Source organism: Ciconia boyciana, chromosome 2 (genome assembly GCF_034638445.1).
Source record: "Ciconia boyciana chromosome 2, ASM3463844v1, whole genome shotgun sequence".
Taxonomy (NCBI): domain Eukaryota; kingdom Metazoa; phylum Chordata; class Aves; order Ciconiiformes; family Ciconiidae; genus Ciconia; species Ciconia boyciana.
Window position 1 is genome coordinate 15,252,111 of NC_132935.1, and position 17,423 is coordinate 15,269,533.

The 17,423-nt window shown below is 40.0% G+C and overlaps 1 protein-coding gene across 1 annotated transcript; it reads left to right on the plus strand.

Moving 5' to 3' along the window:
* Positions 1–208: 208 nt before the first annotated feature.
* TNFRSF11B (TNF receptor superfamily member 11b) lies at positions 209–17,065 on the plus strand. Its single transcript, XM_072851987.1, has 5 exons — positions 209–452; positions 10,004–10,373; positions 14,043–14,237; positions 14,558–14,782; positions 15,940–17,065. Exons 1-5 carry the CDS (start codon positions 423–425, stop codon positions 16,326–16,328), a joined length of 1,209 nt encoding a protein of 402 aa, XP_072708088.1. The 5' UTR covers positions 209–422; the 3' UTR covers positions 16,329–17,065.
* The last annotated feature ends 358 nt before the right edge of the window (positions 17,066–17,423 follow it).

Genomic DNA, 17,423 nt, shown 5'->3' on the forward strand with positions numbered 1-17,423 from the left:
GGTCGTCCCCGGGGCCCGCGTCTCCCCTCCAAGCCAGCTGCTCAGGGGAGAGGAGGGGGGGACAGCCAGCCAGCCAGCCAGAGCCCAATTAAACCCTCCCCTGGCCAGCCCCTGACACTCCCTCCTGCATTTTCCAGTCTGTGGTTAGAGCACTCAAAGGGTTCCATTAAGTCATCAAGTTTTACAGGTTCCTTAAAAAAAAAAAAAAAAAAGAGGGGGAGAGAGAGTGAGTGAGAGAGAAAAGTTTGGTCATGGTAGGGAATGAGTGATCAAAGCTGAGCCAAAGCTTCCTGTTACACCGGGACTATATATATATCGTGTCTTTAATGTTGGGGGATGTAAGCAGGCTGCTAGGAGACTGGAGCGGGAGCTGACTCTCTGCCTGATTTCCCAGCTCGCTGAGGTTTCTTCCACCGACCACAATGAACAAGTTCCTGTGCTGCACGCTTGTGGTAAGTCCCTTCAGAGAGGTAGATAGGCTTTAAGATGCATTACAGCTTCAGAGATCCGGCTGTAAAGACATACGGCTTTTCTTCTGGGTTTTTTTGGTTTGTTTTTTTTTTGTTTGGTTTTTTTTTGGTTTTGGGGGGTTTTTTGTCTTCTCTCCATTTTCTTGGTAAACTCTTTTCCTTTCATCACGCCGAGCTTTTCTGGTGAGGTTTGGAGTGCAACGGACACGTCTAGCTCCAGGGAGACAGCAGGGATTTTCATCCCACTCTTAAGGTAGTGGCATGATTTGCTTTTCTTTTGCCTTTTTTCCTATCTTCCTCTCTCCTTTTGTAAGGCTTCATCATACTGGGCTGACACAGAACACTGTATCTAGGAATGAATTTAGAAACTGTAGGCTGGGATGTTTGGTTTTGCTTTTTCTCCCAAAAAGCTCCATCCCTGCCTGTCTCTGTAATCGTTGCTACAGTGGCACTGGTCAGTATCTCAGATACTGCGCTGGCTTTCTTACCCGGGAAAACCACTGTGAAGTCCAGAAAGAAGCAGAAGCCTGCGGTGCTTGTTTTGGCTTAGAAAATTCAGCTTCATGTGCAAGAAAGTGATGAATTAGTAGCTGTGTCAGTAGCTATTACAGAAAAAGTTGTGTTATTAAATCCGGTATAAGCCGCCGCTTTAATAAGTTTTTGTTTACTTGGTGATTTAGCAAGATACTTCCAGATGCAAATTTAGAGATGTTAGCAGTGCAGTAAATCTTTCAAAATGTCATTTAATCCATTTAGCTGTGTGGAATTGTATATGATGTCAGATTAATTAAAACCTGCATACAGACAGATACTGTGTAACATCTATTTGGAGGCTATTCATCTTTTGGATAAGAAAACATTCAAAGAAAAACATAAAAAAATAATATTCAGAGCAGACTGTTATGCATGCCTGCACGGTAACTTGTTCCTGGGTTGTTTTGCTGAGTACAGTGGCATTAATGTTGTGGCAGAGCATTCGAACTGAGATCCATTTATTTTGAAAGCTTTTTATAAATGCAACGAGATTTCCAGGATCCGATGAGTAATGCATGTTTATTACTCTCTGTACAACTTTCTGAAAGAGCTTTTTGAGAAACAAACCAAAGTAATTAATGGTGCAGGGGAAGCAAAAATTGTCAGGCTCGTGGTCAGCAAATTGACACGCAGGATAACTGTTTCATCTCATGTATGATGTTGTGCCTTCTTTGTCTGTATGAAAGCACAGGAAGTTAATCTGGGAATTTCAGCAATAGCCTGTTATCAGCTTGGCTTCTTATCTGTGGCTGTCATAAAATAATCACATCAGTATTTTGATTTTGATTAAATGTAATGTGCCTGTTCATGTTCTCCCATAAAGTAGTAGCATTTGGTGAAGTTCAGCATAATCCTCTGGCAGATGAGTCTCAGAGCTGAAATACGTCGGTGGCAGGAGTACCTACCAGAGAGCTTCATCATTCAACTCCTTTTTTTATTATTATTTAAAAGCAATTTATTTAAACTTATTGTGAAGTTTAAGCACTGTCCGTGAAGTTTAAGTACTGTCAGATGTGCTAGAGCTCAGAAAAGTAGTTTTAGTACCTGTTTTATAAGAATACTTGTAAGAGGTGCAACAGCACCTCAGCAACCTCAAAGTTGTGTGTGTTTGGCTCACATACCTTAAACCTAGTTTGGAGACACCATACCTAAAAAAGACTCTTTGGACATGATGTACTTTCAGCCTCGGCCTTTTGCTAACGTTTCAGAAAGGGGACCTGCTGTGGTGGTGCATGCATGTACGTGTTGTTTGCTGGAACACTAAAACTGCTTACAAACAGACAAGCGTTATGAAATCAGACTGAATTGAAAGAAATTCCCCAGAGCTGGATCTCATTACTTGTCACGTAGTTACACTTGACCCTTAAACTTGACCTTTCTCTATTTTGGATCTCTGGGCGCATGTGACATGCTTTTTCTGGCCGGCCTGTTGGGTTTGCTGTGTGTAGGCAGCAGTGGCTTTGCAGCCCGCGAGGGTAGGAGTTATCTTCTGTCTGACTTTCTTTCTGTCTGTCTGCATGTGTGTTGGTTAAAAATAAAACACCAAGGTTACCAGAAGAATTTTTAAAAGATATTGTCACAATTTAAATAACACCCACTGTTCAAATCTCACAGAAACTTTAATTTTGTTCCTTCTGTATTTAACTTTTATGCTAGTAGTTTTACTACTCTGATGGTCTTCCTGGAGAAAAACACCTGTTTGCACATGATACGGGACATACTAGCTAGATGGTTTCTCTAGTTAGATGGTCAATTCTCTTCAGTTAGTAATTCTCTTCCATGCAAAGGCAGTCTGTAGTGATGGTGGTAACATCCCAGATTTGGGTTATCTCTAAATCTTGCTGTCACTCTGGTAAATAATGTTCCAAAATATGAGTTATGGATAAGACACATCCTTTGGTGAGTAGCTGGTTAGTCTTTTCTGCTTTCTCCCTTCACAAGTTTCCAGGCAAACGGAACTCTCATAACCAAAGACTTCCAACTTAGCGCTTCTTTGATAAGTTGCAAAACTGCTCTTCAACTGCATGTCATTTTCCTACCACTGAAAATGAAACAATAGTTTAGACTCCTAAATTGCTTTGTGAGTGACAACTAATGGTGCCTTACGAGATTTGAATTGTTGACACATTGCTTTACTGACAGGGAAATGAAGACAGTGGTTGATAGCCTCAGTTTCGAATACAGGTGGCTCAGGAGAGTCACTAGTTATATTCCTTACATAAAAGAGCAGCCTCCATGTGATAAAGCATCTTCCATACAAAAGTAGGTCCCGTTATGTCCAAAGTGAGTGGATTGCATTGAAGTAGTTGGCAGAATGATGGAACAGCTTTATAAGCTAAACTCAAACCAGCAAAAATGACTCCATTTTAGCTTTCGTTGTGTTCTTGACGCTCAGCTGTGGTCTGCTGAAAGGTGCTTTGTCTGGGCTGTGCTCTAAGTGAGCCTGCAGCAACTCATGGGGTAAGCAGTGCTGCATAGCTGTTGGCCCAAAGAGGTTAAATTCAGTAATTGCATGGGGCCCCCCAGAACAGCAAGGTGAGGAGGATGAGGAGGATGAGAGTTGAGTATCCCCCAGATGGATGGGAGTAATTTCTCCCTAGATGACAAATATTTTACAATGGTTATTTGCAATAGATGGCCATGGATCTGATCCAGCATGACACTGTCAAGTACTGGATCTATAGATACTGTTTTGATTTGACAAGCTATTGATTAGGAGGACCTCGTTAATATCATTCAGTGCTATATTTTGCCACTGGGCTTTCTCTGGGGTCTGTGCATGATTTCAGTGAGGCATTCTGCCTAAGGGCTGAGGGTAAGTGAAGGCCTCCTGCTTCAGCTGTGTCCAAACACTTTGTGTAGAAAGCAAAGTAGGAGAGTTATGAGGTTTTACTTTGAACCCAATGCAAACACTAGGAGCAATCTGACAGATGCCTTGAATGATTATTTATCACACAGGAAAATATGCTTCGGAATAGTTGTGGAATGCAAAACAGAAACAGATTTATCTTTCTCAGCAAATTAAACATTCTCCTTTGGTCTACAACCCAAAACCACAAAGCCAAGCTATATAATAATATTTTCATATGCTGAAAAGCCACTTTATTTTCTCTCACAAAGCAGTGATTTAAGGGGATGATGCTTGAAGGATTTTTCCTTTATGTGCTTTGTCTTCCAGTTCATTTTAATTCAACAAGAAAAAGCAAGCGCCTCTTCGCCTTACATTTAAAGATGAAAAGAAAGGGCGTGTACTTTTTTCATGCCCAAGATCTGAAATGAAATTTTACAATCACATTATTTCTCTTTCAAAGGCATCTTCTAAGGGCTCAAATAACTGGACTGAACAGGCCTTTTATGTTAGCATTGTCTATGCTGACATAAAGATGGTATGGGAAAATATAGCTTCAGGCCTAATGTGTTGAGTGACACAATCAAAGAACTGCTTCTTAACCTTGGGTAGCTCATCTTGAATAAGTTCTCAGTATTTACTTGCATGACACTGACTTACACTAGACTTGTATTACAGTATTTACAGTTCATCCCAATTCCTCACACTGAGACAGTCATCCTGAGAGGTGCCCAGGATTTGGCCCAGGGAGATGGACAAAGACTGAGTTTTTCAGTCCTTTCAGAACTGAGCCCATGACACTAGAACTGAATTTCACCCAGTAGGTTGATAGATGTAGTTTAGATTTTGTTTTGGTTTTGTTTTGTTGTAATTATTTTGTTACTGATAGCATTTCATACTCATAGAACAAAAAACCCCAACCTTTGGGATTGATTTTTAAATTGAGCCTTGCATTTCACTACCCCTAGGAAAACCGTTTGCAACTGAGTGCACTCTGAATCAGAGTAACTGTTAATTTGTTGAGATGAACAAGATATTGATATCATTGGCTTCTGTCGGTGTTGGGATATAAAGGGTTTGCTTAGGGTTTAAAACTGAAAGAAACTGCCTAGATCTTTTCAGTCCGTTCCCCAGCTCTTCCAGGAAACCAAATGGCATATTTGCTTTCAGAAATGCATTGAGAGCTATATTTAAACTACTTGGGTTTCTTGCACCTGCTTCTCAGTAAAAGGCTGTTCCCAAACTTCATCTGACGAGAGAATCCCCTTTTCATTTGCCAGCATTATCCTTTGACGGAGAAAGTTCTTCTCTCTCTGTGTGTTCACCGTCTACCTGTACTGAATCTATAGGTACTGTTCTGACTTGCCAAGCTATTGAACAAGTCAAGATCCTCTTCAAGATTAAGCTCTCTGTTTCCTTCTAAACTTTCTCTGTACCTCTTTGAGGCTGAACTAACCTTTCCTAAACAAGGATGAACAGAATTTTACACAGTCTTCTGAATGACAAATCCATGACTTTGGCCAAGTGTAACACTGATAGACTGCAGCTTTGGTTTCTTAAGGGTTAAAGGGTGAATATGCTCATTGCCCCTACTTCTGATTCCAGTAAACTGAAGCCAGACTTCTAGTTTTTTCCTCCTTGCAAACTGGAACATGGCTTCTTCTCCAGCAAGAGCAAAACAGGCCAGTGCCAGTGCGATTATAGGAGAAATCCTGCTTTCTGTGAAGCTTTTGGGAAGACCAGTGTTCAGAACTAGTAAGTTCTGATCATGGCATTTTCATGTGCTCAAACAGTGCTGTTTCTTACAGCAGAGATTCAGGTGTTTAGTACATAGCCCACCTTTAAGTATGGGCATTCAGGTCAATCAGAGGTTTTATGTGGCTGAGAATCTGCTACCAAGTTGGTCGTAGCATAGTTTAGGAGGACAAATGTCAGGAATGACATGAAATGCATTTAATTACCACTTTAATTTGATTTGGGCACATGCTTTTGAATGGCCTCTCCTGATCATCCTTATTTACTGTAGTTTAGTTTGCACATCAGAGCAGACTTGAAGTGCACAAAGTGGATTTACAAAAGTAAACTGGATTGATGAAAGTAAATCCAGAGACGGACTCCAGAGACACACCAGATGCACTGTAACCACTAATGCATGCTCACTCCATGAGAGCAGACTGAAGTTAGTCCAAAATACCCCCTCTGAATCATGCATAATGTGGATGTCAGGTGCTCGGCACCATCTGTTTTGCTCTACAAATCTGCTGTAACAGGTGATCCAACTTGCTAATGTAAGCACAAATTCAGTGTGTCTTAGGCCAAGAGAAAGGACAATTTAGGAGGTTCCCCTCTAGCTCATTCTGTGAGCTGGGGGACAAGAAGAGTTTTTTCATTCTGTTTGTGCCAAGTTGCTGCAGTAAAACTAGTAAAAATTCTACTTAATTACCTTCCACCATTCTTCCTGCATTTTTGCAAAACTTCTGAAAAATAGATTGCTTTTACTTTGGCACTAGATGTAGGTTCAAGGATAACTTCTGATTTTCAGGTTGCATATTAACATTCAGAATACTCATATGTGCTAGGTGTTTTCAGTCTGCATAGAAGACAATCTTGCAGATCTATTCTCTTAAGTATTATTAAGGGACCTACAGTAGTCTTATGAAGAAGTGTGGTATTGGGGATTGGAGTCTAGAAATGTACTTAACAACATACTAATGGCTGTACTGGGTCTAAGAAAAAAATAATCCAGAAACAATGCCCTAAAAAGCCCCATATGCTGTCTATGGCGGGGGTTGATAACTGATGCGTAGAGGAGGTAGAAGAAAAAGGCAGAAAAATAGTGATATTTTTCCAAAACACTCCTCCAGGCTCAAGCAAGTTGTGGTTTGGGATTTCCTGATCAAAAGGTGATACTTATGTTTAATAGCCCTTTATTATTTTCCTCCATTACTAAGTCAAGTAACATTTTGACCTCAACCATTTACAATGTCCTGTGGCAATGAGTTGCACAGCTCACTGTAGTAATAGGATCATAGTAGTCAAACAGTAATAGTAATGGTAATCTAGCTCTGTGTTGAAAATTGTGTATAAAAGTTCTGGTAAAATACTGAGATACTGATTGCATTTATAGCTTTAGTTTGACTGAAGAATCTTTTGTCATAATTGTTTACTAAATAAAAGAGTTGGATGCTGCATACGTACGGCTCAGCCACTGATGGATGGATTACTGCAGCTACATAATGTGTGTTTCTGGGAAAGAAGGGAAGACAGGTGTGATGTGCTTTGCTTTTAAAAACACAAAGAAAAGATCAAATGCAAAGACTGATCGTCCTTTTAGTGATGCTGATTTATGAATCCTATTATTACGGTTATTGGTTATGCTCATTTAGATTAATAGTATTCTGGTTGCCATTAATAGTTCACAGCTATTGGTAGTTCCAAAGGCAAAACTTCACATGGCCTCACACACGTATTGTTCAAGTATTTTTTTTCTCAATTTTTTAAATCAATTCCTCTCAAATTGTGTTGAATTGTTTTCAGTTTTTATTGGCTTGCTTCACATAGCTATAGGTTCTTCGGGAAGCAAGTGCCTCCATTTTGCCCTACAAAACCCCATGGTCTCATACCCTGATTATTGAATTTGAATTATATTTAATCCTGAATCATTCCCTGCAGCAAAACTTCTCACTTGCCTCGTATATGATTTCCAATGGAAATGATTGAGTAAGGAAAATAGAGAAAATCTTGTTGTTCTTGCTCCTGCATGTTTCGGGGGGAGTTGAGCAGTCATGAAATGGTCCACCTAATGGTTCAGCACCTGAAAATGTGTCACCAAGGGCAGAGGCAGAACCCAGAGAAGCAGATTCTGCTGCAGTGACAGCTTGGGGATTGTTGTGAGCCGTGCATTGCAGAGAAGGAAAACTGGCGTTTCTCCGTGAGGACGTGCTGCCTGAATGTCTGGTTGCTGTCCCTAATCATTTTCACACACGTATTGTTCAAGTATTCATCAGTGTTCAAGATTTTCATCTGCATTGGGTATTGTCTTGGGTTTCCACAGACATCTGCATGAAATGTGGGCTGATGCTTGTCTTTGTAGCATCTGTGCTGCATGTTGCAATCTATTATGTTCTGTGAAGAGAATGCATGTGTCCATGCCAGTCTTGGACTCTGGGATGCTGTATTATCTATTACTGAATAAAAACCATAGAAGAAAACCTGACAGTTCACATCAACAATTAATGGGATTACCAGGACTTCCTTATTACTAGTGTAATAGCTGTAGATTTACCAAGGGTGGGTGCATTTTTCATCAGTGGAAAGCCATTCACTATTAAAAAATGTGCTGCACCCTCTTGTTAAATAGATCACATGAAACAGATTCAGTCATTTAAGAAAAATGGAACAGTACATCAACTTTCAATGAGTAATAAGGAATTTCTCACAATGGAAGAGATTGTGCATGGAGACCACAAGAAAAAGTGGGATCTCCACCTGTAGAAATCACAGATTGGACAAGTTACAGGGCTTAGTCAAGGGTCACTAGAAGAGACTGTGGGTGGGCTGCGGATATTCATCCATACTATCTGCATTTCATTCTTCAGCCTAAGTATAGCTGCATAAAAAGTGGGTTCATAGACAGGCAACAGGAGAATGCACTTAAGAATATTTTCTTAAGCAGTAAGAGTTCCTAATTTAGGCACCTAATATTTGGTGCAAATGCTGTAACTTGTGTTAATGCAGATGAACGATTACATTGTTTTTTCCAACCTTAATAAGACTATTGCTTAAGAAATGCCATGCTGTGGCAGAAGTGAGACCCTTAGGTGAAGCATCTTTAGGAAATACAGAGTCTGAATGAATAAAAAGAGTTAATTCCACTTACACTTTGGGGACATCTGCATTGGAAAAGAGGAAAATACATTCTTGAAGTTGAATTGGCAACTCTGTATTAGCTGACTGGGATTAAAATAGCAACAAAGACAAGTCAGCTGGATCTATAATTTGAATGGATATATAGAGAAAAATCTTCATTCAGAGCCAGGTTACTTCATCTTTATAAAATGTACAAGTTTTAGAAGAGAAGTGGCACGTTGGTCACGCAGCGCTGGGACAGAGCCGGGTTCTCAGTGGGGAGAGTGAGCTGCCAGCGGACCCTGTGGGGCTCGGGGTGGTATGTAGGGAGTAAACCTGAGAGGTTTTTTTTTGGTAGGCTGGTGGAATCACAGAACCAAATTTTCAGTTATAAGACCAATATGACATGATATGGAGGTCTCTGCAGAAGGGCAGGGTCATATCAGATCCCTAGATCCCAAATCGTGCCAGCAAAGCAGACTGTTGCAGGAAGCAGACGGAGTGTAGTGGTCATGACGTGTGCTGGTACTGACCAGGTCCTCACGACAGCCATAAGCTTGTGGTTTTAGATAAGAAGTGAAAGCATTGGCCTGGCCTCTTCCAGCTTGTGTGATTAAGTTCTTAATGTACCCTTCATAAATTGCAGCATTCTTTACATTTGTCTGAAGCTGCATCTTCGTACTTGACGTAGCTGCCACGTTTTATCCCCAGAGCTGCTGCATTTCAGTACAAGATTAAATGGAAGGCATTAAAAAGTAACCTGTATTGTTCAAGCCATTCGCTGCTGGTAAAAAGAAATATTGTAAGGAATCACCTTTAAAGGTATCTGTGGTAATGGTGCAGTACGCTGGTCAGATTTATATGCTCAGATACCAGTTCTTTTGCATCTGAAGTACTTGATACATAAGAACACCAGAGTGCATAATCCCCACCTTGCTGTGCATCAAGCGTGTTGCCAATGAAACTAATAGGTCAGGTTCTCTGGTGCCAGGCAGTAAAAGGTCATTGCCCAGTGATACTAAAAGGGTGTAAATAGGAGAAGAATAGAATCTACATCTCTGGAAGAACAAAGAAGTACTTACATCAGGAAGATTTGCTGGGGTAAGATCCTAAAATTTTCCCATTCTAAGATAGACATGGGAGAGTCTGGAAGCTGGCTAATATTTTATAAATTTCTAATGCAAACATTTTTTTGAAGACAGCAACAGGATTAGACTCATGAACTCATTAAAATGTAGGTTCCTTTGTGACCATGGCGTGCCCCAGAACTAAAGCAAGCGATTTTTTATTTTGCTGTTGCTAGCTCTTGGATATTTCTGTTAAGTGGACCATCCAGGACGACTCTCCCCCCAAGTATCCCCATTACGACCCAGGGACATCTCGTCAACTGCTGTGTGACCAGTGCCCTCCTGGGAGCTACGTAAAGCAGCACTGTACAGCCACCAGCCCGACGCAGTGTGCCCCGTGTCCGGATCAGTACTACGCCGAAGAGTGGAACAGCAACGATGAATGCCAGTACTGCAGCACCGTTTGCAAAGAGCTGCAGTACGTCAAGCAGGAGTGCACCAGCACGCAGAACCGCGTCTGCGAGTGCGTCGAAGGCAGATACCTGGAGCTCGAGTTTTGTTTAAAGCACACAGAGTGTCCTCCTGGATTCGGCATTGCACAGCCAGGTATGTACCACTTGTCAATACGCACAGACTTAATTAGAGCTCTACTGCACGTCGACGGCTCATGGCAGTTACAAGACTAGGAAAGAGGCTCGTCCAGATGAAATTACAGGACAGTAAATTGTAAAGCCAATTGAACCTGTTCCTAGTCTGCATCATTTGGACTGTAGCCAAAGGAACATTTCTCAGCGGAATAGCCTGCTCCTACTGTAATATATAACTTAATGGCAGTAGCAAATGCAGCAAATTGCACTCTAATGAGAAACATGATAGATTGCCTCTTTTAAAGGAACATTATCTGGAATGTAGTATTTGTGTGTGTGATAAATAATAATGTTTTTCATTTTGAAATCTGCTGTTTCAAGCAACTGTATATCTTGACAAACACCAGGAGCACTACGTGTTTGACACCAAGTGTATAATTATAACAATATTAATATAGCTCTAGCATCACAGCAATATGTGGTAATAATTAATTATCAGCATCCTAAGTGGAACTCTTAGGGAAACTGTTACTATTATCAAACAACCAACTGTTCCTTTGTCAAGCAGGCTGGCATTGTGCTGTATGTCTGGTGGGGATACAGAGTGAAGCAGCGCTTTTCAGTGGAGTGTATTCTTCATTTAAGACAACATAAATTGTTAAACCAATAATAAGTTCTTGTTTCGAAACAAAATACATCATTTATCATTTGGCAAATGTCATGGCCCAGTTTAGCTCCAGTATTTAATACAGCCTGAAAGAATTGTAAACTGTCATTGTACCGGAGATTGATAACTGCCCGGAGAAGAGTACTGAGGAAGGGAATACAGAAAATCAAAGCATCTCAGACACGAACCCATAGGCAACCAACCTCCAGACTACAGAATTACTTCCCTAGGAATTACGTATAGACAGTGAGAAACATGAGGGCTGGCCTGTACATTTTAGAGCTATGCTGAATGACAGGTCAGGAGTCCTTTCTCGTGTTATGAACATCTCATTGGAGAATAACTTTACTGTAAGGGAGTAATGTCGCTGCTGTAGCTGCTCACTGTTCCCCTAGTAATTGGTTACCTAAACACTACCCTGATGCTCTTGCCACTGCTAAGCATTTCCACTGGCAGCTACCGCATTTCCATACTATAAACCTTCATTAACCTAAATCGTTATCCCCAGGGGCTTGGGTTAATGAGGTTCCACTGGACCTCGGCAGCCAGTCAAAAGGGGACAGAAACAAAGTCCTCAGAACGCTCGTTTGGGAAGCAAAGAAGTATAAATTCTCTGAGCAACCAGTCTGCTGCATCCCTGCAAGCACAGCGAAACTGTGGCAGACATATTTGAATCCCTCAGTTCAAAATGAAACAAACTTTGGAAGAAGATAAATTGTTCAATCGTGTAATTTATTGGAAAGTTGGTTTCCAAAAGACCATCAGAATGAACCAGATAAACCCAAGCAGACCTCAAAAAAGGAATGAAAACATTGTAAAAATAATTGCGTCCCCCTGTGTCAACAGTCAGTTTTTGAGGTGAGGCATCGACTAAGAATTTAATAAGCATGGACCACACTGTGTTCCCGCTTTCTGCCATATGATAGCCTTGAACTTTGTAACGATGTAAATTCAGGTGAAATAAAACCTAAGTGTAGAAAAACATGCTTCCACTGCCACACAGAGAGATGGTGTGGTCCAGTGTCTCATTCAAAGCTTAAAGCATTAGAAATCTGTTTCCCCACTGCTGGTCGCTTGTGATTACGTTGGGCAGATCACTTTACTTCGGTAGTCCCCTTTTGTGAGTGTAGGTTAAGGTTTTGTTCCTTTCTGCCGCAGCTGGCCCTGTACACGGCAGAGTTTTTAGCAGCAGTGTGCTGGGGAAGCAGCGCTGCTAGGAGGCTGCACTATCTCCCCGGTGGCAGCTGCCATTTCCCTGGGGAGAACAGGGGATTCCAGGTGAATTGGAGGGAGCGGCGGAAGGGCGGCTGGGCTGCGGCGGTTTGTGCCCTGAACGAGAGCGGCCAGATAAGCAGCAAAGAAGAAGCTATCAAAGCTGGGAGGTGACTTTCTGCTCAACCCTGAGAACACTGATGGATTACGCAGTTTATTTCCCTCTTGCGCCGCACAGGTTATACAGGAAGCTCTGAGCAGAACGATGAACCGTTTGCAGGGACTCTCCTTTCTTCCCCTTCCTCGCTGCTGGAACACAACAGCAGCATGTCTGTAGCAGGGAAAGTTGCTAAAAATTCAGACTTCTCAGCAAAGCTAATTGCTGCCTGCCCAGGTGCAGGTGTTGGCTGGAGTGCCGTACAGCCCAGAGCCGCGGGCAGCACGCATTGTGCAAGAAAACGCAAGGGCAGAGGCTGCTGCTGCGGGCTGGGCGCCGGCTGCCGAGGTGGAGGATTTTGTGGGTTTGGGTCTCTCATTTTCAGATGCACAACTAAAAAATTCTCCTTTGTTTTCACTTGCTGTCTGATGAAAGAAGTGCTAGGTTGGTTGTATGCGTGTATTACTCTTTATTTCACAGCTTGTTGAAAACTGAAGATTCGTACTCTTTTTCTCTAAGGAAATGCTCAAAATAAATACAATTTACTTAAAAGCTAGCATTAAAATAAGCATCCACATGTAAATACTTCCAAAATACACTAGATGGAGGCATTTTCTTATTCAAATGTAATTTCCAATTATTTCCAAATAATTTTAAGCACATGCTTAAGTTCATGTTCAATAATGCAATATTAGATATTAGACTTTAGGCACTTGCTTAAAGGTTGGCTGAATACTTAAATGTTGACTGAATAAAGATGAATTAGGAGTGAATATACAGCATTTATTGGTGCTGTTATTTTCCAGCCACTGGTAGTTAGGCTGTTTGCATTGTTTCAGATTTCATGCAATAATTTTCTTCCTCTGTCAATGTGATAGAACCATATATTGTCTTTCTATTGTTATATCATATATTTGATTCTGAAGTAAAACTATGCCTTATAAAAGCAAAACAGCAAGCAAACCATATGTATGTATATTAAATATTTTTGCTGTATTGGATGATCTACTTTCTTTGCTTTAAATAATATTTTATTCAAGCCCAGAAAAAAGTTCAGAAATGTTACCGAAATTCTGTTTTCCTGTATAATTTAATATTTAAGCAAGGAAAGTACTTTTCAGAGGGTCTTTAGTTGATATTTAGTTGGGTTATATTTTTAGCTAGAACTAAAGTAACCCATTCGAGTAAGGTTCTGGGCAGAGTACAATTTAGAGCAGGTTCTTGTGCCATTTAATTATTTTACAGAGTATTTGTACAGTTGAAGGATGAAGGTCAGACATCATGTAATGTCTGAATAGACTCAAGTAATTACTGGTTTAAAGATATTACTTTACTAAATTACTGATTCAGTAATTTACTGAATTACTGTATCAGTAATTACTGATTTTACAGTTGGTAACAAGTGTATGTAAGAGTACTATTTACTCTATTACTCCAGCAGGAACATCATTCTCTTAAAGAATCTTTTTTGGTTTTACAAACTAAAGTGGTTTTTTTTGTCTAAATGTGATTCCTTCATAGATCAGAAATGTGAAAAGCAGAAGCATGACAATTTTGGGAGGAATATTTTATTTTAGTTATGTATTCTTGTATTTTTTTTTTCATAATTGAGGTTATATGTAATTGGATGCATTGTTTTCCTGTTTCCACAGGTACACCTGAGAGTGACACTGTATGTAAGAGATGTCCAGAAGGATTTTTCTCAAATGAAACATCATCCAAAGCAGCCTGTCTAAAGCACACAAACTGCAGTGCATTGGGTTTGAAAATAGCATTGAAGGGAAATGCAGTTCGTGACAACGTCTGTCAGGAAAATACAGATATGGCACCTCAGAAATGTGGAATAGGTATGTATCATATTAAGGAAGAGTGCTCTTGAAAACATACCTTTAATTGCAGTTAAAATTACTGTATCAGCATTTATGATAAAAATATCTAGCTTGTTAGCCATTTGTCTGCTATGGTGATGGCCATAGTAGAGTTTTAATTATTGTAGGTCAGACCAAATGGAACTCAAGCACAGAGAGTGACAGCACTATAAAGACCACTTCTTAGTTTGTTTTTTAAGCATTTTTTTCTTATCATCCTTGCTACTTGCCTTTTTTTTTCAGAGCCGAGCAGGGTAACAGAGATCAGAACAATTGACATATTCTTTTTCTCATTTCAGATGTAACCCTGTGCGAGGAGGCTTTGTTCAGGTTTGCTGTTCCTACTCAGCTCACACCTAACTGGCTGAACATACTGGCAGACAGTTTGCCTGGGACAAAGGTTAGCACAGAAAATATCGAAAGGATTAAACAAAGGCACAGTTCTCAAGAGCAGACCTTCCAGCTTTTGAAATTATGGAAGCAGCAAAACAAAGAACAGGATATGGTGAAGAAGATTATTCAAGGTACCTTATTTTGATAGCACGTATATTAAAAGCAACCTTCTAAATGGCATTTTAAAAATTGCTTGGGATCAAATACCTCCTGGTGATGTGTTATGCTCTGAGGAGGACCTGCAGGGCTTAACTGAGATTTATTGATGCAGTAAGCACAGGGAAGTCGAGGGGAAGCAGGAAGAGAATTCAGCTTCTCCTGATCAGCTGATGACTGAATTCTTCCCAGACTTGTAGCCCCCTTGGGAGCATGTGTGGTGTCACAGCCAAGATCCCCTTTTGAGGTTGCACAACATATGAAGAATTTTGATCAAGTGGGGAAAATGTTTCCCACTGTTATATGCGAGCAGTGGCTGTTGAGGTTAGAGGGAGCTGGATGCCTGCAACTGAGAGTGCAATTTGTTTTCTATAAAGTGGAGACTGACAGCTCGGACTAGGACATCCATTCACAGAATGGGGACGCATGGGAGTGAGGAATACACAGACAAGCTTTCCCTTCTTTTTCCCTTCCGGTACCTATTTGTCATGCCAATTCACTGCTTTGTTTGTGCTGAATCTGCCAAGACAGGTGTCAAAGGTGAAATAGTGCTGCAATGTTAACACCAAGGTTTTTATGAGAGTCAGGCCAACTCTTTTCATGTAAGCCACCAGCACCAACTGCCACATTTGAATGACCTTTTGTCCACTCAGAATAGATTTGAAAAATCCTGCAGAAATGGTTTTTTTTCCCTCTCCTTTTTAGTTTGTATGCTTATGTCAGACTGTGAAGTGTCTAGAATACTTCAAAAACCAAAGTGACTATTTTAGCAAACCTTCCTAGACATTTCTGAAGAAGAGCAAAATTATCATTCACTGGAACCAAATATTAGGCATCCTATCACATACACAGAACATTTTACAGGACAGATGAAACAAGCGTATAGCAATAAATACTTGCTATGAAGTTTGTTTGTAATTTGGGGCTGCTGTATTTGCAAAGTTAAATAAATTCTTAAGTGTTTTTCATAGTTGGAGCCTAAAAAAAAGCATTGCTGAGACAATTATTTGAAATAAAGTAAAAAAAAAATTGGGAAGGAATATTCACCTTGAAATTTTGGAAGTTTTTTTGCAGGCCATGGTAAAGTTGTAATGCAATTTACTTACCTCGCTTTTCTTTTCGCTTTCTATAGATATCGATCTTTGCGAAAATAGTGTCTTAAAGCATATTGGCCACCCGAACCTCACCTTTGAACATCTCAACACACTGATGGCAAGCTTACCAGGCAAGAAAGTGGGAAAAGAAGATATCGAGCGCACAATGAAACTATGTCAACCTACAGAACAAGTTCTGAGGCTTCTCAATCTGTGGAGAATAAAGAATGGTGACCAAGACACCATTAAAGGTTTAATGTACGGACTGAAGCACTTGAAAACATACCACTTTCCGAAACGAACCATCCAAAGTCTGAAGAAGGTGATTAAGTTTCTTCACAGATTTACAATGTACAGATTATACCAGAAACTCTTTTTAGAAATGATAGGGAACCAAGTTAAATCAGTGAAAGTAAGATGTGTCTAATTCAAGATATTTTTCATTCTCCACTGACTATTTTTCCCTAATTACTGCCAGCAGTAATTAAACTGGAACATTGTTTCCCTGCATTATGTCTTACTATTTATAGAAATGCCTGACTGGAATAGCTCTAAGTCTTTTGCAGTGTTTTTGGAAGGTTTTTTAATAAAATCACTTTTGTAAAAGCTATTAACCTGTTGATAACACTAAGGGCCTGATTCTGCATTTTTGCACATTCAGAGTTGAAAAGCCCCACTATAGTCACTAGATGAGAAAAGAATGCTGGACCAGGCTCTACTACAGTATTTGCTATTTATATTCTTTGAGGAATAAACATTTTTGTTGTACATATTTATTAAGTTAAATGGAAATTGTATGAGACTGAATTTTAGGAAGAGAAATAAAAAGCACGCTGTATATTTTCTAGTTAAACAAAAATGACCCCGTATATTTTTCTGGCAAAATTTTGTAGCATGCTCTAAGAGTTATTAATTTCTTTACATTTTGTATTTAAAAAAGTATTATTGCTTAGTTTTATTTGTATAAGTTGTGGTATCGTTTGGTAGGGATGTTTTAATTTATCCAATGATTTTAACTCAAATACGGTGAAAATATAGCGTAAGTGACCCGAATATTTAAATATTCTGTGAGGAAGTGAATGTACCATATTTAAGAAGCTGGATTTTTATATAGAATTTCATAATCTTATTTTATAAAACAATTAAATTTTTCAGTTTACTTTTTGACTGGTGTTTTACTCTTGGCACTGAAGTAGGAACTAATAACAAAGACAGACCACGTGGATTTCGCGCCTTATCTTGGGCTTGGCTCTCTGCTACTCCCTGTCTGGTCTAGTAGTTAATATGTGAGCCAAGTAAATATTGACCTGGACTGGATTTTCATGGTCACTGTACAGGTGTAAAAGAAGGTAAAAAGTATTAAAGGTTCTAGTTCAGAGGGCCCAGGCGGTTGTGATACAACCGATTACAACTCCATAGACACATTTGGCCCAGCATCACTCTTGGCCCGGTGTCATTCTTGGAGAGCTCACAACCTTTGCCCTAACCACAGCTTGTAATTTCATGGAGGAAAGATGATGCA